Source organism: Bufo gargarizans, chromosome 8 (genome assembly GCF_014858855.1).
Source record: "Bufo gargarizans isolate SCDJY-AF-19 chromosome 8, ASM1485885v1, whole genome shotgun sequence".
NCBI classification, from domain to species: domain Eukaryota; kingdom Metazoa; phylum Chordata; class Amphibia; order Anura; family Bufonidae; genus Bufo; species Bufo gargarizans.
The window spans coordinates 134,060,236-134,082,423 of record NC_058087.1 but is presented as its reverse complement, the minus strand read 5'-3'; the positions used below and the strand labels follow the sequence as shown (position 1 = coordinate 134,082,423).

Sequence of the window (22,188 nt, the reverse complement as noted above, 5' to 3'; positions counted from 1 at the left end):
TTTCCCATGAAAAATATTCTACAGTTTTCAAACCAGCACCTGGATCTGAATACTTTTGTGATTGCATGTAATAAAACATTCAGAATAGCCCCGGAGTTATTCAATACGATGTATCTGTATAGCGCCACCTGCTGTTTGTTCTTTTTCTTATTTCTTTGTCCGGCCACACATGCTCAGTTTCATCCTCCAACTGCCTCCTGAGCTGTGATAGGTAGAGCTCCAGCAGAAAGGACACGCCTCCTGAGCTGTGATAGGTAGAGGGCCAGCAGAAAGGACACGCCTCCTGAGCTGCGGCAGGAAAGACATTCCCTTGAGCTGTCAGCTTGATATAAATCTAGTACAGCAATGAATGGAGAGATCTCTGGATCTATGTGAGGTACAGGGCTGGTTCTAGCTTTGTTACAAAGAGACTGTCATGTACTATACAATGTCTGATTTTCATTTTTTACATTAATCATGGGATAACCCTCTAAATGTAACTCCTATTATTGATTTGACAAATATATGCAGTAGGTTATTACAGAAAAATGCCTCTCTCTTTACTTATCAGACTCCCCTCTGCCCAAGTCACTCATTCTGAATCCACTGAGAAAATCTCTACACAGGCAGTACAGAGTAAACTGATGTTCAGCTTACTGAGAGAAGGTTACAGTTGCTGCCCACAGAAGTCAATGGAGAGGGGGTGGGGAGAATGTGGGAGTTGGAGACTATGAGGAGATCAAGCACTCCCATCTCTATCCCCCCACGACACACACACACACAAACAGCATGGTCATTATGCAGCAGTAATGAGCAGTGTAGCTGTATATTGGACACTGGAGCGAGACAGAAACACAGCAGAAGCATCTATGTGGTGCTCTCTTTATGTCATCACTCGCTCCTCATTCCAATCCATAAACTGCAGGGGTGTGGAAATAAAAAAATTAAATAAAAAAAAAAAAACACTTGTTGAAGGACTAAAGTGGGGGCTCAATCTACTTGTCCCTCATGACAATCTACTTGTCCTGATACAAAAAATAATTTTAAATCAAAAGCATAGTTCAATGCACCGCCACGCTTCCTTATGCAGGGAGGTGGCTGGCTTGCGTTCCAGTCTTTGTGGTGTAAAATGACTACGTTTAGTCCGCGTTCACACCAGATGATTCTGTCCAGAATTACATCGCGTCCGGCTCACTATGTTGGGGGGCAGGAGGGGGCGTGACGATTCATTGAAGTGAATGGCACCGTAGCCACATGCGATCGGATGCACGGGATCGCAAGGCACAATTATGCCTGAGGTCCGGTCAAAATGCTGCTTGCAGCATTTTGTTTGGACTGGACCTCCGGCATAATGTTCTTGCGATCCTGTGCAGCCGATCTCATTGCAGCCGTTGGGCATGGTTATGGTGTATATCACTTCAACAGACCACACAATATAGTTACCCGGCCGCAATGCGGTGCAGTGCATTCTGGACAGAATCAGGCCGGAACACACTGCCTGGTGTGAACGAGGCCTTAATGTGATCACAGCAATTAGTTTAGTGCACACTCTTGCTCTTAGCACATTACTACCCGTACCTCTAGGTGGTTTAGGCAAATTAGCTGCTGATGTGGCATGGAAAGGACCCCCTTCACCTTCCCAGTTTGACAACACCTGCAGAAAGGGGGTCCTCTGAGGGATGCTGGCAGAGTTGAGAGTTCTATCAATGCCCCTGGCTCTGTAACGGCTCTGTCACTGCTCCTCCCGCCGAGCCGGAGACGTGACAGAACCTTTCATTGCTCCGCCCCTCCAGCTCTGTACTTTCTTCTTCCCCACGCTGTCACTACACCACCCCGCTCTGTCACCGCGGCTGCGTCACTGCTCTACGCCCACTGCTCGGTCACCGCCGCTCCATGCCCCCAGCTCGTCGCAGATCCACTGCATCCACCACTTCAGTAAACAAAGCCATCTCAGCCCTGCTACTTGCCCGTAGAGATGGGAAGTTCGGATCTTTTACATGAATCGGTTCATTTGAATCAGTTCATTTAGAAGAACCGATTCATGAATCGAATCTTTGATTCACTTGCTGAGTCGGCTGACAAGCAAGTGAACCGAAGCTCAGGTGGTGCGCATGCACAGTTGATTGAATCTTCAATTCACTTGCTGAGTCGGCTCTCGGATGACTCGGGCTAACAAGCAAGTGAACCGAAGGACAGGAGCCGGAGAGGTACTAAGTGTTACATCAGTGGTGACCTGACTGACGACTAGAACAGGAAGGGGGAGCTGGGGGCACTGATTTGGGCATAATACTGAGTAGGGGGGCACTTCTGGAGACGTTCTATTATATGGAAGGGTGCTTAGGGGCATTATACTGAGTGGAGGGCATTCTATTGTATGGAGGGCACTTAAAGGGCTTTATACTGCTACAACCTGGTCATTAGACACACACGATGAGTCTATAACTAAGTAGGATCATTGGATTCTCAGACTCAGTGTACGACTCCATGTACTGTATGCGACTCTGTGCTTGTACCTTAGCTCTGGTTGCAGGGCGGGGAGGGGCGGGGCTGGCTTTCACTCCTCCCTGCTGCCAGCGTCTCTGCTATTGCTCTGCTATCTGACAGATGTTTCACATGGATCAGCTCAGTCAGATGAAGCGACTCCTCCGGTTCAGTGAAATGAATCTATTCAAAAGAACGATTCGTTCATGAACCGGACATCATTACTAGCCCGCAGAAAGGCTAAGCTACTGAACAAACTAACTGCCCGGCGCCCGGAAATGCATGTCCCTGAACTGGATAGCAACTGTAACCTGACCTCTCAGTGAAGCTGAAACTGTGGCTCTGCCTCCTGTATAGGCCTCATGCACACGGCTGTTTGGGTCCGCATCCAAGCTGCCGTTTTGGCAGCTCGGATGCGGACCCATTCACTTCAATAAGGCCGCAAAAGATGCGGACAGAACTCTGTGTGCTGTCCGCATCAGTTGCTCCGTTCCGTGGCCCCGCAAAAAAAAAAAAAATATATAGAACATGTCCTATTCTTGTCCGTTTTGAGGACAAGAATAGGCATTTCTACAATGGGCCACCCGTTCCGTTCTGTTCTGCAAATTGCGGAAGGCACACGGGCAACTTCTGTTTTTTGCGGATCTGCGGACCGCAAAAAAAAAAAAAATGAACAGCCATGTGCACGAGGCCTTACTCTCAGGTCAGGGTGTAAAGGGTGTATTAGATGGGCAGATTTTCTGTCCGATGATCGCTAAAGAGCGTACATACAATATGAACACTCATTAGCGATCATCTTGCAGTGTAATACTGCCACCTATTGCCCGATGAACAAGCAAACGTTCATCAGGCAATCCAGATCTTTCAGCAAGCTGCTGCCGGCAAACCACTGTACAGCATGGAGATTGCTGCATGTAATAGTAGTGGTCTCCTCCAGTAGGAACACTTTACTCTCAACAATCATCTGTCTGATCAGGGTGTGTAATATAATTGCCTGCTATTACATGCAGCAATCTCCTCCACAGTATCGGGAGAATTGATCACTAATACCATAGCTCACCCCCATACAGAATCATTACTTGTCAGCAGAAGATCGTGATTAGACAACACAATACGAGTCCGGCAAACAATTTTTTTAACCTGTCTAAAGATTGTGATTGCCTGATGAATGAGCAGTATTACACAGGCAGATCATTGCTTGTTAGTGATGGTCCACCCGACCATCTGTAGGTCTGATACATCCCAAAGTGATCAGTGCAGGAGGCGTTTAGAGAAGGAGATACAAAATCAACTACATCTCTTTAGTATTAAATGACACAAATATACAAACCATTTTGCAACACGTACAACTGGATGACGAGGTCCATTCGTCAGACCCATAATAGTGTACCCATAGTTATGCCAATCAATTATCAGTTGACATCTTCTCAGAAGACAGAAGAACCGTGTCACTGCTATGGCAGGTAAACCAGGAGGATTCTACCTTAAAAAAAGACAAGAATAAAAGACTTAGGGGGAGATTTAGCAAACTTACTTTACACCAGTTTGATCAATTTCCCCTTTAGATTTTACCAACATAAAGAAGGAAATTTAAAGGGGTGGTCTCACTTTAGCAAATGACATTTAAGATATAGAGAAAGTTAATACAAATCCTAATGTATTGTTATTATCTATACTGCCTCCTTTGCTGTCTGGATTCATTTTTCCATCATATTATACACTGCTTATTTCCAGATGTTATGGCTACGGCTGCAGCACGGATACAAGGTGGCTAGGACAGGAGCTGCTGCGCATGTGTGCCGTCCACAAAACGTGAATCCACAAGAAATACAGATGAAGTCCGTGTTGCATCAGTTTTTTGCGTATCCGTTGTAACAATGCCTATCCTTGTCCACAAAACGGAAAAGAATAGGACATGTTCGATTATTATTATTTTTTTTTTGCGGGGCTACAGAACGGACATACGGATGCGGACAGCAAAACATATGGATTGGATGAGGACCAAAAATATGGTCGTGTGAATGGGGCGTGCAAGCACTGCCACCGTTGCTGGACTGTAGGATGGTTTTAACCATGGAAACGAGCAGTGTATAATGTGATGGTAAAATTAATCAAGCCAGTAAAGAAAGCAATATGGATACTATCAATACATTAGTAAGTGCCTTGTATTAACTTTCTCGACATGAAAAATGCTATTTGCTGAGGTAACAAAACCCCTTTAATCTTATACAAACTGGAAATGTAGAAATTATCTAGTAAATTTTATAAATCTTATTTGTAACATGATACTAGTCATTAAAGACAAATCCCTCCAATGATAAACTGATGGCAGGGTGTCCACAGACATGTCCTGTAATCTGTAGGGAGGGTAGCAGGGGGGCATATTTCCAATGCAGAAGAAAAGTGAAGCATTACAAAGTTATCCAGTGAAGGAGATGCTTAAGGGTCCATTTACACCGCATTTTGCGCAACGGAATTGCGGACCTATTCATTTCTATGGGGCTGCACAATGTGCTGCCTGGATACGGAAATGCGGATCCGCACTTCCGGGTCCGCACTTCCGTTCCCGAAAAAAATAGAACATGTCCTATTCTAGATTAAGCATTTTCTATTAAGTGCCGGTGATGTGCGGTCCGCAAAATGCGGAACACACATTGCCTATGTCCGTGTTTTGCGGATCCGTGGATCGGAGATCTTCCTAAACTGACTAAAGAATGGGTTTTCTAAACCGGACGGCCAGTGCAGCAGTTCAGGATCATGTCAGAGCTGTATCCTACTATCACTGGTGCAAATCAACGGTGGACCTTCAGTAACTGTGACACTTCGGAAGCGTCAGTTACACATCCAGAGCCGACATCTTCCCTCTGCAGTCAGATTAATACCATGGTGCACTTTTACCATGAAAGCAACACAATTCTTTTAATATCATTACATTAACCCCTTAATGGCCACAGTGTTTTAATCATAATCATAAAGGACCAGATATTTTTTGGAGCATTTGTGCACTTGGTGGTAAAACGGCCCAAAACATTTTTATTTCTTGAGCTACCAAAATCATTTTTGAGGTGTCCCTTTTTCATTTTCCATAGGGCAGGGGTTATATTTTTTTTTATATACAGTTTTTAAACCAGCCCCTGGATCTGACTATTTTTGTAACTGCATGTAATTAAAAATTACGCATAGCCACTGAGTTATTCAACAAAATGTATCTGTGTAGCGCCACCTGCTGTTTGTTTTTCTTGTTATTTATATGTGTCCGGCTCACCGAGATGGCCGCACATGCTTAGTTTCAGCAGAAAAGACACTCCTCCTGACATGCAGCAGAAAGGACACTCCCCTTACATCAAGTCAATCCTTACCTGAAGAAGGATAAAGGATGGAGGATCAATCTTCAGCAGTTCCCAGAAGAGCTGGAAAGCCTGCACAGTAACCTTTAGGACATACCTAAAGACTCTTGGTCCAACTAAAATAGAATAGAAATAGAATAACTATTTTATTTGCCAAGTCTGAGATTTGTCATACTGAACATGAATGATCAAGGTGTTGCCTGGACCCTTGAAATGCTTGACTAAGTGCAAAATCATCTAAAATAACAACGTGGGTAATAATCCCCTGACGATTCCTAGGTCCCCCAATGGTCTCTGTATCATGCCTTCCTATGATGTGTAGGCTGCACCAGTGACATGACAATGCCGAAACGTCACCCCTGGAGGCCAGCAGACAGAACCTGGAAGGGGACTTGTGAGTAAGGTATGTATTACCAAGATAAGGTACGTTTTCTGTACCAGACGACTCCTTTAAAGGGAATCTGTCAGGTTAAACATGCCGTCCTATCTGTGGGCAGCAGGCGACAGTGGGGAATGATTCCCTAGAACGTGAAATGTAGTCATTTAGTGGCCTTACGAGTCCAGTAGGCGGTCGTGTTCACACTGGAAAGTCACGCCACCACACACTCGGAAGCTTCCCACTAAGGCCTCATGCACACGGACGTTTTTTTTCACGGTCCGCAAAACGGGGTTCCGTTGGTCCGTGATCCGTGACCGTTTTTCCGTCCGTGGGTCTTCCTTGATTTTTGGAGGATCCACGGACATGAAAAAAAAAAAGTCATTTTGGTGTCCGCCTGGCCGTGCGGAGCCAAACGGATCCGTCTTGAATTACAATGCAAGTCAATGGGGACGGATCAGTTTGATGTTGACACAATATGGTGCCATTTCAAACGGATCCGTCCCCATTGACTTTCAATGTAAAGTCTGGAGTTCTGTTATACCATCGGATTGGAGTTTTCTCCAATCCGATGGTATATTTTAACTTGTAGCGTCCCCATCACCATGGGAACGCCTCTATGTTAGAATATACTGTCGGATATGAGCTATATCGTGAAACTCATTTCCGACAGTATATTCTAACACAGAGGCGTTCCCATGGTGATGGAGACGCTTCAGGTTAGAATATACAAAAAAACTGTGTACATGACTGTCCCCTGCTGCCTGGCAGGTGCTGCCAGGCAGCAGGGGGCAGACCCCCCCCCCCCCCCCCCTGTTTTTAACTCATTGGTGGCCAGTGGGCCCCCCCTCCCCTGTTGTTAACTCGTTGGTGGCCAGTGTGCGCACCCCCCTCCCTCCCTCCCTCTATTGTAATAATAGCATTGGGGCCAGTGTGCGCGCCCCCCCAACCCCCCCCCCCCTCCCTCTATTGTAATAATAGCATTGGGGCCAGTGTGCGCGCCCCCCCAACCCCCCCCCCCTCCCTCCCTCTATTGTAATAATAGCATTGGGGCCAGTGTGCCCCCCCCCCCCGATCATCGGTGCCAGCGGAGTAGAAGATTCATACTTACCTGGCTGCTGGCTGCTGCGATCTCTATGTCCGGCCGGGAGCTCCTCCTACTGGTAAGTGACAGGTCTGTGCGGCGCATTGCTGTCACTTACCAGTAGGAGGAGCTCCCGGCCGGACGCAGACATCGCAGCAGCCAGCAGCCAGGTAAGTATGAAAATCTTCTACTCCGCTGCCACCGATGATGATTACAATAGAGGGAGGGAGGGGGGGGGGGGGGTTGGGGGGGTGCGCACACTGGCCCCAATGTATTAAAACAATAGAGGGAGGGAGGGGGGGTTGGGGGGGCGCGCGCACACTGGCCCCAATGTATTAAAACAATAGAGGGAGGGAGGGGGGTGCGCACACTGGCCACCAACGAGTTAACAACAGTGGAGGGGGGGGACGCACAATGATATTCAAACTGGGGAGGGGGGGTCTGCCCCCTGCTGCCTGGCAGCCCTGATCTCTTACAGGGGGATATGATGGGGTTAATTGTACTATCATATCCCCCTGTAAGAGATCGGGTGCTGCCAGGCAGCAGGGGGCAGTCTTGTACACAGTTTGTAGTGTATTCTAACTAGAAGCGTCCCATCACCATGGGAACGCCTCTGTGTTAGAATATACTGTCGGATCTGAGTTTTCACGAAGTGAAAACTCAGCTCTGAAAAAGCTTTTATGCAGACGGATCTTCGGATCCGTCTGTATGAAACTAAAACCTACGGCCACGGATCACGGACACGGATGCCAATCTTGTGTGCATCCGTGTTCTTTCACGGACCCATTGACTTGAATGGGCCCGTGAACCGTTGGCCGTGAAAAAAATAGGACAGGTCATATTTTTTTCACGGCCAGGAAACACGGCTCACGGATGCGGCTGCCAAACGGTGCATTTTCCGATTTTTCCACGGACCCATTGAAAGTCAATGGGTCCGTGAAAAAAAACGGAAAACGGCACAACGGCCACGGATGCACACAACGGTCGTGTGCATGAGGCCTAACTCTAGTTCAATCTGTTCAGCTCCTCTTCAGGGCCTATTACACTGCCCGATTTTGGGCTAATAATGGAGAACAAGCGTTCATAGGAGTGTTTGACGGCTAGGTGTAGGCTGCGGCTATAAAAATATAAATCACTGTCCATAGGAAATGCATTGAAAATCTATTCAAAATGGCTGAAGCGAGTACAGCTGGAGGGTTATAATCGCCAGAGATGAAATTGCTGCAGACTAGTAGCTAGGGTTTTTTTTTTTCTTTAATGCTGGGACTTCAGAGAGATCTCCAAGCTGCTTCTTCCTTCACAGAGTAACATGAGAATCTTGGGAATTTGTGTGCCACTTCTGTCTTGATGGCCCCTGGGCTTCTGGGGCCACCTTCAGCAGTCCATGCGCCAGACTATCACCTATTCCAGCTTGTAGTTGTCATAGATTTCAGTCATTGCCCCAGTTTCTGGCAGAAATTAAGATAAATGTGCTGGAGCTGATCGCCCCCATGAGGGTGGCATAAAAATGGCAGTTGCGACTAAAACTGGGTGTTGCTAATTTTTGTATGCCAAATCCATGGCGTAGAGGAATGATAAATTTCCCCTTAATCTCTAGCGATTAAATTGCTCCAGCAGATTCTAAGCTACTCACTAGAGCTGGAAGATATTTTCAAGCTGATCTAGGTGTAGCCGCAGCCTTACGTACGCTCGACTATCTGCCCTGTGTAATCAGGTCAGTGTGCTGCCTATGATGAATATTCAACCGAATAGGGGTGGTGGTGGGGAGAGAACGATAACATCAGGCCGATTCCATAATAGAACGATTCAAACGAGCACCGAGGCGCCGTTTTGGCAGCTCGGATGCGGACCCATTCACTTCAATGGGGCCGCAAAAGATGCGGACAGCACTACGTATGCTGTCTGCATTCATTGCTCCGTTCCGTTGCGCCGCAAAAAAATTATAACATGTCCTATTCTTGTCCGCGCTTTGCGGACAAGAATAGGCAGTTATACGTAAAGGCTGTCCGTGCCGTTCTGCAAATTGCGGAACGCGCATGGACGCCATCCATGTTTTGTAGATCCGCGATTTGCGGAACGCAAAACACACCACGTTCGTGTGCACGCGACCAAAAGCTGTAGAAGCCAAAAGGTGCAAAATGAAATTACTATGATGTGACAAATGGCTTCTGGCACACAGAAACTTCTCAAAATGCTCACCATTTATTCTGTGCGTCCACACTCGTATTCATTTACATTTCAGTCACAGCAGTTGAAGCAAAGCAGATACCTCCTAGAAGAAATTTCTAGCTGACACTTTCTTTGCTGTCTATGCTGACATACAGTCACTTGCAGTTTTAGGTCAAAAGCCTGAGGCTGCACTACCGAGGCACTAATGAAAGCACGTCTATTCCAGACGTCTGTCAGGTGCAGGATTGTCTTGAAAACCTTGTATGAATGAAGGGACCAAACAGACTGAAGCCTGTATTAATCCACACAAGGTCTCCATGAAAACCAAGCATTTGACAGATATCAGATTTGTCATCAGAACTGATGCAGTCTCAGGCGTGGGGCCTGTAACTTCAATACCAAGTGTGAAAAAAGATAGCTTCCACTACAGAATGATTTTAATTCCTAGTTCTCTCATTATATTTACTAATTAGTCACAACATTAAAGGGGTTGTCTTATCTGAGATATTGGTGGCTAGAATATCTCCAGAATGGGCCTCCAAAAGTGATGGATGGAGGGCGGCCGCACATGAGTGGCCCCATTCTGGAGATAAGTATGGGTCCCAGATCTATCTGACATTGGTGGCATATCCTAGAGATATGGCACCAATGTTTAAGATAAGACTACCCCCTTTGAGGCTGGATTTACACATTCAGGTTTTTAGATGCAGCTTTTGAAACCAAAACCAGTCCTGGGTTTAGCTTCAAAAACTGCATCTAAAAACGGGTTGTGTAAACTCAGCCTGCAACCACTGCTTATCGCATGACAACGGCACCCATGATGAAAGGGTTGGATACATTAGGCAGCAAGTGAACAGTCAGTTCTTGGGGTTGGTGTGTTAGAAGCAGGAAAACTGGGCAAGCAGAAGGATCTGAGCGTTGTTGACAAAAGCCAAATAGTGATGGCTAGCCAAGTGGATCCAATTCCCTCCAAAACACCAGGACTGATGCATTCCTGGTTTGCAGTGGTTAGTGCCTACCAAAAGTGGTTCATGGAAGAACCACCAGTAAATTGGCAAGAGCATCATGGGCACCCAAGGCTCACTGATGCGGGTGAGGAGCGTGGGCTATCCAGTCTGGCCTTATCTGACATGAACAAACCTAGTGTAGCAAACTAGATGAAAAAGTTGTAGCTGACTATCTATGATGGAAAGGTGCCTCCACAACAGGCCCAGACTCTTGGCAACACAAGGGCGATGTACGCAATATTAGGAGGTGGTTTTAATTATCAGGGTGGAGGGAACAGAAATGCAGTTCCATTAACCTGGAGACAGAAATGTCTCTCGTTTTATTGCAGGTTTCCCTATATATTCCCCTTCCAGGATTAGATGTGACTAAGTGTGCAGGCCTCACCATGGTTAAGGAGGAAGGGCAACGTAGAGCAAGGGGAAAAACCCGAGATAAGGCACAACCTTCATAGGGAACTAATATTTGGATCCAAATGTTTCAGCTTGAATCTCATAGATAAGACGTTTCGAGTAAGGCCTGTTTCACATCTGCGGAGTCACTGCCGGAATTCCGTCCATATATAACGGGGACCGGCGGAAATTCGGACGCACCTTTTAAAATTTGCAGTGGAGCAGCCGAACAAATATCCCTGCGCCCTGGTATTTGTCAAGCCTCTCCTCTGCATATTTGGCGGGTTGTGTCTGGATCTCTGCCGGTCCCCATTATAGTGAATGGGGCCAGGCGGCATTCTGGCAGTGACTGATCCGGCAGGTTGTTCCTGCCGGATCTGCTTAACGCACAAGCCTTATACACCTCTTCACCTGACAAATCAGAGGAAGTGACCGTTACCTTTTAGCACCCTGAAGTCAGAAAGCTGGTGGATTTTGATTTTTGGATGGTCCACGACATCTTTGTGCGGCTCAGTTTCTGTTAGAAATAGAAAAGAGTGAAAAATGAAACATTATAACCTCACAACCCGCACAGTACAGTTATGTCTGAAACGGCTTCCACGAGGAGGCTGCCCTAAGACCTCATACTGACTATGATGGCCACCATTCTCCCCTGGAAGCAATTCTACAAGGGATACAGATCTGCACAGTCAGCAACATGGGCGAGATTATAGTGAAGCTGTGGAAACAAATCTGCTGTGGAAATTGGCCTTGGTCTTGTCACTTTATGCTGCAGATTGCCATTGTGGATTTTATCCTTTGCAATTAATAAGAAGGTAAAGTCTGTGTCAAATCCACAACACATCTGCATAACTCATGGTGAATGTGCCGCAGATTTGGTGGGAGACACGTGGCAGAAGATATTTCCACTGCAAATGGCATCAAATGTGGACATGGCCTAATACGTCATTTGTAACGTGTTTCTAAAGGTGTCTGTATGGATCAATACAACACCGACCAAACTATGGCAGTGTGCTCCAGTGCTCCGGCTGAGTCTACACACGTGTGAAACTACGGCTGCAGAACTAGTGGGAAAATCTATACCCGGTGTCACCAGCATACTGCAGATTTGGGGCAAATATCATCCAAAACGGACCTGTAGGGATTTCAGATGCTGCAGAAGAGATGAATACCTCCATATAATGGCATGTAATTGAGCATGCCGTGACTTTCTTATATACAATTGGAGGTGTCATTAGGTTCAGTGTGGGCCCAGAGCATACAAGTACATACTACAAGTACATACTACTACTGGTTTGTTTGCAGCAGTAATTCACCATCAGAAAGCAAATACGTACGTTACAGATGTCTCTCCGCCTGTACCAGTTTGTAACTTATCTTGTTCATATTACGTTTTAGGCATTTCTGGCAAAAATGTAATCTTGATTATTTTAACTTTTTTCAATTATAGATTATAATCTTGAATATTTTTCTCTCTCAATTAACGTAAAAACACGTCCAAGTAAACCGAATGCACTATTTTCATTATATAAATAACATACAACTGCATCTCAATAAATTACAATACCATGGAAAAGTTTATTTATTTCAGTAATTCAATTTATTACCCACAGAGTGATCTATTTCAAGAGTTTATTTCTTTTAATGGTGATTATGGCTTACAGCTAATGAAAACCCAAAAGTTAGTATCTGAGAAAATGATATAAGACCAATAAAAAAAAATATATATATATAATGTATTACAGAAATGTTGTCCTACTGAAAAGTATGTACAGTATATGTACTCAATACTTTGTCAGGGCTCCTTACAGCATCAATGCGGTTTGGCATGGAGGCGATCAGTCTGAGGCCCTGCTGAGGTGTTATGGAAGCCCAGGTTGCTTTGATAGTTGGCTTTTAGCTCGTCTACATTCTTAGGTCTGGTATCTCTCATCTTCCTCTTGACAAAACCCCATAGATTCTCTACGGGGCTGAGGTCAGGTAAGTTTGCTGGTCAATCAAGCACAGTGATACCGTGGTTAGTAAACCAGATATTGATGCTATGGGCAGGTGCCAAGTCCTGCTGGAAAATGTAATCAGCATCTCCATAATGCTTGTCAGTGGGAGGAAGCATGAAGTGCTCCAAAATGTCCTGGTAGAAGACTGTGCTGACTTTGGGCTTGATATAACACTGCGCACCAACAGCAGCAGATGACATGGCTCCTAAAACCATCAAGAACTGTGGAAACTTCACACTGGACCTGAAGCAACTTAGACTGTGTGCCTCTCTACTCTTCTTCCAGACTCTTGGACCTCGATTTCCAAATGAAATTCAAAATTTACTTTCATCTACAAACAGGACTTTTGATCACTGAGCAGCAGTCCAGTCCTTTTTCTCCTTAGCCCAGGTAAGACACTTCTGACGTCTCTGGGTCATGAGTGGCCTGACACAAGGAGTGAGACAGTTGTAGTCCATGCCCTGGATACATCTGTGTGGTGGCTCTTGAAGAACTGACTCCAGCCGTAGGCCACTCCTTGCAAATCTCCCCCATATTCTTCAATGGCCTTTACTTGACGATTCTTTCAAGGCTGCGGTTATCCCTGTTAGGGCCCTTGTACACGACCGTATGCCCTCCGAGACATATGCCCCGGAGCGGCATTAATCATGCGCACGGGTGTACACAGCATCATAGATTACAACGATGCTGTGCCTGTTAAAACGCCCGCAGGACTATTGTCCTGCACTAATAAGATTATATGAGTGCGGGACAATAGCCCCACAGGCAGCTCGATGTGCACAGTATCATTGTGCTCCCGTGCGCATGATCAATGCTGCTCCGGGACATATGGCCTGCTCACGGACCGGATGTCTCTACGGTCGTGTGCTAGGGCCCTTACTTGTGCATCTTTTTCTAACACACTTTTTCCTTCCACTCCACTTTCCATTAATATGTTTGGATACAGCACCCTGTGAATAGCCAGCTTCTTCAGCAATGAGCTTTTGTGGCTTAGCCTCCTTGTGGAGGGTGTCAATGACTGTCTTCTGGACAACTGTCAAGGCAGCAGTCTTCTCCATGATTGTCTACTGAACCAGACTGAGGGACCATTTAAAGGTTTAGGAAACATTTGGAGGTGTTTTGTGTTGATTAGCCGATTAGACTGTGACACCATGAGTCTACAATATTGAACTTTTTCACAATCTTATAATTTTACGAGATGCTGACTTTTGGGTTTGCATTAGCTGTGAGCCATAATCATCAACATTAAAAGAAATAGACGCTTGGAATAGATCACTGTGTGCAATAAATCTACCATATTTTTCATACTAACAGGCACTACAGGAAAATAAGAAAATAAATATCACAAAAAGGCACATTGTGAGTTTGTGAAAAGGCGTGTGGGAGACTCCCAAAATGTATGGAGGAAGGTGCTAATGAGCCTCTAGGTCAGGCATGCTAAACCTCCGGCCCTCCAGCTGTTGCAAAACTACAACTCCCAGCATGCCCGAACAGCCTACAGCTAGGCATTTGGGGAGTTGTAGTTTTACAACAGCTGGAGGGCCGCAGGTTGAGCATGCCTGCTCTAGGTGCTATGTGGGCGTAAAATCAGCACCTAGAGCAGGCATGTCCAAACTGCGGCCCTCCAGCTGTTGCAAAACTACAACTCCCAGCATGCCTGGATCTTACAGCTATTAGGGCATGCTGGGAGTTGTAGTTTTGCAACAGCTGGAGGGCCGCATGTTTGGACATGCCTGACCTAGAGGCTCGATCTACTCACCCTTTATCCCGCCCAAGTCCTCCGTTCTGCCCACCCAGCTCCTCTTGATTGATGTCACTGTTCCCTGCATCTCAGAAGAAATCCCGCGCCTGCGCCGTTCACTTCTGTATTCGGCGCAGGCGCAGAGAGTGAAGGCCGCTCTCTTAATGCCGGCTTCCTCACTGTGACGTAGTCGGCGCAGGCGCAGTGAGGAATCCGGCACCAGGAGCGCATCATTCACTCACTGCGCCGAATACAATAGTGAACGGCGCAGGATTTCGTCTGCGATGCAGGGAACAGTGACATCAATCAAGAGGAGCAGGGTGGGCAAAACAGAGGACCTGGGCGGGATAAAGGGTGAGTAGACCGAGCCTCTAGGTGCTGATTTTACGCCCACATAGCACCTAGAGGCTCATTAGCATATGATAAAAGTGCTTATTTTACAAAAACAGCTGCAGGGACAAATGTCAGAAACATACTGTTATGTAGTGCTGACATTAACGCATCGCTATATCAGTCAGCTACATAACAGTATTTCTGGTGGTAGAAACCCTTAACAGCCAAACAAAACTCAATATTTATTACCCTAATTCTGCGGTTTACAGAAACACCCCATATGTGGTAGCGCCATATGGAAGGAGCACCATATGGTTTTTGGAGGCAGATTTTGCTTGACTGGTTTTTAGATGCCATGTCCCATTTGAAGCCCCCCTGATGCACAACTAGAGTAGAAACTCCCCAAAAGTGACCCCATTTTATAAACTATAGGATAAGGTGACAGTTTTTCTTGGTACTATTTTGGGGTACATATGATTTTAAATTACTATATTATGTTTTTTGTCAAGGTAGCCAAAAAATGTCCTTTTTGGCACCGCTTTTATTTTTTACAACATCCATCTCACAGGGTAGATAGTGTGCTATTTTTATAGAGCAGGTTGTTACAGAAGCAATTATATCAAATAGGTCTACTTTCTTTGTTTCAGTTTTACATAATAAAGCATTTTAGAAAAAAAAAGTAATTTTTTTTGTGTCTATTTTCTGAACGCCATATTTTTTATTTATTTTTCTGCCCATCGTCTTGGGCAGGGGCTTGTTTTTTGCAGGAAAAGTTGTCATTTTTGGGTACATATGATTTTTTTTATAATTTTTACACTTTATGGGGCAAGGTGACCAAAAAATTGGTTGTTTTGGAACTGTTTTTATTTAATTTTTACACCGTTCACCTGAGGGGCTAGGTCATGTGACATTTTTATAGAGCAGATCGTTACGGACGTGGCAATACCCAATATGTATACTTTTTCTTATTTAAGTTTTACACAATAATAGCATTTTTTAAACCCCCCAAATAAAATTGTGTTTCAGTGTCTCCATAGTCTGAGAGCCATAGCTTTTTTATTTTTTGATCGATTGTCTTAGGTAGGGTCTCAAATTATACGGGATGAGGTGACGGTTCGATTGGTACTATTTTGGGGGACATACTGGTACGCCTTTTTAATCGCTTGTTGTAATATTTGTGATGTAAGGTGACCCAAAAAATTTTTGGGCACGGTTTTTAATTTTCTTTTTTTATGTTGTTCACCTGAGAGTTTAGGTCATGTGATATTTTTATGGAGCAGGTTGTTACAGATGCGACAATACCTAATATGCATACTTTATTTATTTCACTTTAACACAATAATAGCATATTTGAAACTAAAAAAGATGTTTTAATGTCTCTATGTTGAGAGCTATAGTTTTTTGTTTTGTTTATAAAGCGATTTTCTTATGTAGGGGCTTATTTTTTGCGGGATGAGGTGATGGTTTTATTGGTACCATTTTGTGTACACCTTTTTGATCACTTGGTGTTGCACTTTTTGTGATGTAAGGTGACAAAAATAGCTTTTTCTTTTACACAGTTTTTATTTTTTGGGGTGGATCATGTGATATATTTATAGAGCTGGTTGTTACAGACGCGGTCATACCCAATATTTGTTTTTTTTTCCTTTTTTTTTCTATTTTTTATTATAAAATCAGGGGAAAGGGACCTGATGGGCTCCCTCACCCGCCGCACGCACCTTTTTATGCCGTGGTCAGCACTGGGTTAATCTGCCAGCATTGATGCAGCAGGGGCTCGGCTATCAGGGACTGCCGGGCCCCTGCAGTGATCGGGTGCGCACCGCTCCTGTGCCCGCCCGATTACCATGACGTACTAGTACATCAAAATGCAGCAAGTCACCATAACGCACTATGTAGGGAAGCGGTTAAAGGGATTCTGTCACCTCCCCTAAGGCAAAAAACGATTTAAAACCAGCCATGCAGCACAGCTTACCTGGATTAGGCTGTGCTGTTCAATCTTGAAATCCGTCCAGCAGTTAGTTCAAAAAACGAGTTTGATCAATGAGGAAATGCGTCCTGAAGGTGCCCAGAGGGGCGTTTTTTTCTTCTGAGAGAGCCCAGTCCCGCCCCTTTTTCAGTGCCCAGCCCGCCTTCCTTTTACTTCCTAACCGCCGCCCCCAGCCTGCCACAGCCTCTCCTGCCTCTCCTCCCCCTCCCTCTTGCCGAACGAAGTCTCGCACAGGCGCAGTACCCACTGAGGGCTGCGCCTGTGCGATCATCAGGAGACTGAGGGCGGCAGCTTCATCTTCGTCACTGGGCATGCGCCGAGCCCAGTGACGTCCGATGCTCGCTCTTCCCTCAGTCAGCAGGGAAGAGCGAGCATCGGACGTCACTGGGCTCGGCGCATGCCCAGTGACGAAGATGAAGCTGCCGCCCTCAGTCTCCTGATGATCGCACAGGCGCAGCCCTCAGTGGGTACTGCGCCTGTGCGAGACTTCGTTCGGCAAGAGGGAGGGGGAGGAGAGGAAGGGGAGGCTGTGGCAGGCTGGAGGCGGCAGTTAGGAAGTAAAAGGAAGGCGGGCTGGGCACTGAAAAAGGGGCGGGACTGGGCTCTCTCAGAAGAAAAAAACGCCCCTCTGGGCACCTTCAGGACGCATTTCCTCATTGATCAAACTCGTTTTTTGAACTAACTGCTGGACGGATTTCAAGATTGAACAGCACAGCCTAATCCAGGTAAGCTGTGCTGCATGGCTGGTTTTAAATCGTTTTTTGCCTTAGGGGAGGTGACAGAATCCCTTTAATACTGCTCAGCCCTCGCTGTGCTGCAGAAGACATCTGCACAGATTTACCACTGGTAGCACGTCCTATGTGAATAAAAATAAAATAAAAAATCTGATTGCACCGCCCCCATCATTGTACCCCTCAGATACCGCGTTCATAGCTGATCGCGGCATCTGATATCAATATTAGGCCTCATATACACGACCGTTGCGCGGCCGTTCCGTGTATTGGGGACCGCAATTTGCGGTCCACAATGCAAGGGCAACATCCGTGCGGCGGCCGGGACGGATCGAGACACATTCAACATTCCGATCCGTGCTTCCATGCCGCGCTGCATTTCCTGGATTGCAGACCCATTCAAGCGAATGGGTCCACATACGTGATGCAGGGTGCACACGGCCAGTCCCTGTGTATTGCGGCCCCGCTGTATGCAGGCCGGGCAACGGCCCTTTGCATGAGGCCTTACAGTGTAAAATAAAATGTAAAAAAAATGAATACTTGCCCTCATCCATTTGATCGCGAAGAGCTAGCCGCCATATTGATTGTAGATCCAGCACAAAATCCTATGTGGTCCATGGTGATGTCAAATGTCACAGTGGACAGGATTTTACGCAAGATGTTCAATCAAGATGGTGGCGGTCAGCTCTTTGCGATCAAACGGATGAGATAAGTATGATTTCTTTTTTTTTTACCGTCATTCAGGGAAATTCGATTCGTTACCACGAAGCATAAGGAAATTCGGCTTCGTGGCAAATCAAGTTTTCCCTGAAATTCTGATTGAATTCCACTTTGTCAGGTTTGATTCACTCAACTGTAAGGGATGATGACACCTGCATGTCACAAGTGCAGACCCCACGTGGGGCACTCCATCGGAGGGCAGATGTAACCATCCCTAACGTACAGCGCTTTCTACAGGGAGCGGACACGGCTGCTGTGGAGGGGCAGCCCGGAGCGCTCACCAATCAGAGCCTACCGGCTGAGCTCAGCTGTCTTACCACGGAAGCCGGCGAGGGTCACACTGAACCCGTTCCTAACCAACGATAAGGCGTGATACGTCATCCGCGGGCTGCGGCCCAGGTCTCCCAGGACCAGCACACACACATGGGACGGGCTCCCGGAGATACCGCAGCCGCTACCGCATATCAGCGCGAGCACCAGAGCCAGGGCGGAGAGAAGACACGCGGGGCCAGCGCCAGACAGCAGCAGAGCCGCCGCCACACACGTACAGCCCGCCAGCAGCACCGCGCTCCTGCCAGCCATGGTCTGTGTACGGAACAGACCTCTGACAGGCGACGTGGAGCCACGCCCCCTCCCGCTGATTGGCTTCTCCGAGCGGACGTCTATTTCCTAATGAGCCCGTCAGCTCTGCGTCATGCGGCTCGTGACGTCACAGCACCCCGGAGCCGTGCGCCCAGAGGCTGTGTGGTGTTCTGTGCCTGCGTCTTCTGACGTCATTGAGACCCTCAAGTCAGAAGATGTGTCCAAGTCTAAACTCCTTACATGTACTTTGCCAGTTCTTATGTTGGAAATAGTAATCCCCTCATATACATGTTATTAGTGAGACCCCTCACTGCTGGGAGCAGATCTGTCCTATTCTGTAGGCCTTGTTTACACACTGCAGACTCTGCACTAACTACACAGCACACAATCCTACCTGCTGCAGATATTTAACATGTGGATTTTGCAATGCTCCACTAAAGGGCCATGTCTGGGGTATCCATTGCCCCTTAGGAGGTTTCTACGAAGCATGTCCCTCTTATAGAGCAAGTAAACGTGACGCCAGCTGCGGAAGCACAAGGCTCCCTTTGTAGATGGTTCCGCATCGTCAGGTGTCTTCCTCTAAGGCAGAACGGAGACCAAACGCAGCCAAACTGATGCATTCTGAGCGGATCCTTATCCATTCAGAATGCATTGGGGCTGAACTGATCCGTTTTGGGCCCCTTGTCAGAGCCCTGAAACGGATCTCACAAGCGAACCCAGAAACGTCAGTGTGAAAGTAGCCTAAGAGACGCATTACCAGTTATTGTGAGACACAGCGTATGGCCTGGTATCCTGCGGAGGTACATGGCTGTCCATTGAGGTGTTGCCCTTTGCTTCTCTGTATATCCTTTTCCAGCTTGCCTTTTTTTCTTCCATATTTTTATATATATATTATTACAATAAAGTTGATATTATTTTTGATAATTAGTTGCACTGGCTTTTTTGTTCAAAAATAATTAAGAACAGTGCCAAAAAAGCCATTTTTGTCACCTTACATCACAAAAAGTGCAACACCAAGTGATCAAAAAGCTGTATGCCCCCAAATGGGAACCAATCAAACCGTCACCTCATCCCACAAAAAATGTGTCCCTACCCAAGACAATCTATAGCTCTCACTATTATTGGGTTAAATTGAAATAAATAAAAAAAATTAGACATATTAGGTATTGCTGCATCCGTAATGATGTAACCCCTCAAGTGAACACCATGAAATAAAAACAGTGCCAAAAAGCAATTTTTTTTCACCTTACATCACAAAAACTGCAACACTAAACGATCAAAAAGGCGTATGCCCCTTAAATAGTACCAAACTCACCTCATCCCGCAAAAAATGAGACCCTACCTAGGACAAAATTATTTTTTTTGTTTCAAAAATGCTTTTATTGTGTTGAAATAAATAAAATAAAAAGTTGACATATTAGGTATCCGTAACAACCTTCTCTATAAAAATATCACATGACCTAACCCCTCAGGTGAACTCTGTAAAAATAAATAAATAAAAACGGTGCCAAATAAAGTGTAATGATGAATGATCAAAAAATCATATGTACCCCAAAATGGTACCAATAAAAACGTCAATGCTTCCTGCAAAAAAACGAGCCCCTGCACAAGACAATCAGCAGAAAAATAAAAAAAATATGGTATTCAGAAAATGGAGACACAAAACCATATATATTTTTTTTTTAAATGCTTTATTATGTAAAACTGAAACAAACAAAGAAAGTTGACATTTAATAACATTACGTCCATAACAAACTGCTCCATAGAAATAGCACATTATCTAACCTACTACAGGAAAATTTAGACTGGCACATTCATAGTCACAGCGGCATATCCATAAAGCAAACATGGTTGATAAAAAAATGGCTGCACAACTTTGCACATACAACCAATAGAGCTGAGAAATGGGGGTCATTCTAAATTAAAGTGGTATTATACCTATTATAAATGGAAGCTCTTTGCGCACATTTTGATCAAACCTGTGTTGGGCCCATCTACCAGGTTCGGTGCCCATCTGCAGAAGCCACCTTGATGCCTGGTAGATGGGCCCGACACAAGTATGATCAAAAATGTCCACAGAGAGCTTCCATTTTTCCATTTATAGTAGGTATATTACCACTTTAATTTAGAATGATCCCCATTTCTCAGCTCTATTGTTTGTATGTGTAAAGTTGTGCAGCCATTTTTTTTATCAACATTATCTAACCTGCCAGAACGGAACCTGTGCCAGAATAGCCATTTTTGGTTACCTTGCCTCACAAAAAAACGTAATATAGAGTGTTCCTTTTTTATCTCTGCACTTACCACCAGCTCAGGGGGGTGGCAATGGGGAGCCCCTGGGAGCCCACCTATGCCAACCTCTACCTAGGCTAGTGGGAACAAGAGGTGGTGTTTGCACAGGATACCAACAAATGGGCCAATCACATGAACTTATGGTTACGGTACATTGATGATGTACTGGTCAGGGAATGCTATGGAGTTTAACAGCTTTGTGAAGGACCTCAATAAGAATGAATTGGGATTATACATCACGTCAGAAATTCATGCTAATTAGATTACCTTCCTGGACTTGACCATCTTCAGGAACCAGGAATGTGGTCTAGGCACATGTCTGTTTCAAAAAGAGACCGCCACCAATAGTCTACTACAGTGGGACAGCTGCCACCCTGCTGCCCTTAAAAAAGGTATTCCAAAGGGGCAATATTTAAGATTAAGTCACAATTGCTCCAGGGTGGCTGACTATCGTGTGACGGCAAAAGACCTAATAAACAAGAAATGATAATATTTACTTGTCAAAGGTAGACATCACTATGAATCAAGATTGTAGAACATAAAGTAGTGGTCATTTGTTGTATTAAAACATAACTTTTACTAATACCTTAAAATGGATAGGCCCTGAATATATAAATCATACAAAATAATGATGAGATCAAAAGCAGCGGTAGTAAAGACCAAATGTGCACGGCGGCACCCAGACAATAAACATAAGATAAAGGTGCACGGCGGCACTTAGGATAACCGTAGTCCTACCGCTCCGTCGTCAAAATCCAGGGTGCAGTCTGTGTCCTGATGAAACCAGATGTATTGCTCCAATCGGACCATTGGTGGCTGGAGGCGGCGGGGTCAGTATAAGCCCTATTGTAGCACTGTGGTGTAATCCTAAGCTGACCCTGATTACTAAATATCATAGTATAGATCTATTGCCCGTGACTAGCAACATGTCCCGTATATGTGGTTGAGGAGCTTCATCTAGTAGTCCCTTTC

General features: G+C 45.6%; 1 protein-coding gene across 3 annotated transcripts in view; it reads right to left on the bottom strand.

The window, feature by feature from the left end:
• ALG1 (ALG1 chitobiosyldiphosphodolichol beta-mannosyltransferase) overlaps positions 1-19,563 on the bottom strand; it is a 53,826-nt gene extending 34,263 nt beyond the window's left edge. The window contains exons 1-4 of one of the 3 annotated variants that reach the window (XM_044305103.1): positions 18,660-19,563; positions 11,273-11,350; positions 5,820-5,923; positions 3,791-3,939 (exon numbers count right to left, since the gene is read on the bottom strand). In XM_044305103.1, coding sequence (XP_044161038.1) covers positions 3,791-3,939; positions 5,820-5,923; positions 11,273-11,350; positions 18,660-18,924 — 596 coding nt within the window. In that variant the 5' untranslated portion in view covers positions 18,925-19,563. Of the gene's footprint in view, positions 1-3,790; positions 3,944-5,819; positions 5,924-11,272; positions 11,351-18,659 lie in introns of those variants that run through there. The other 2 variants (XM_044305104.1, XM_044305105.1) reach the window with 2 other exon arrangements.
• Between the last annotated feature and the right edge of the window lie 2,625 nt (positions 19,564-22,188).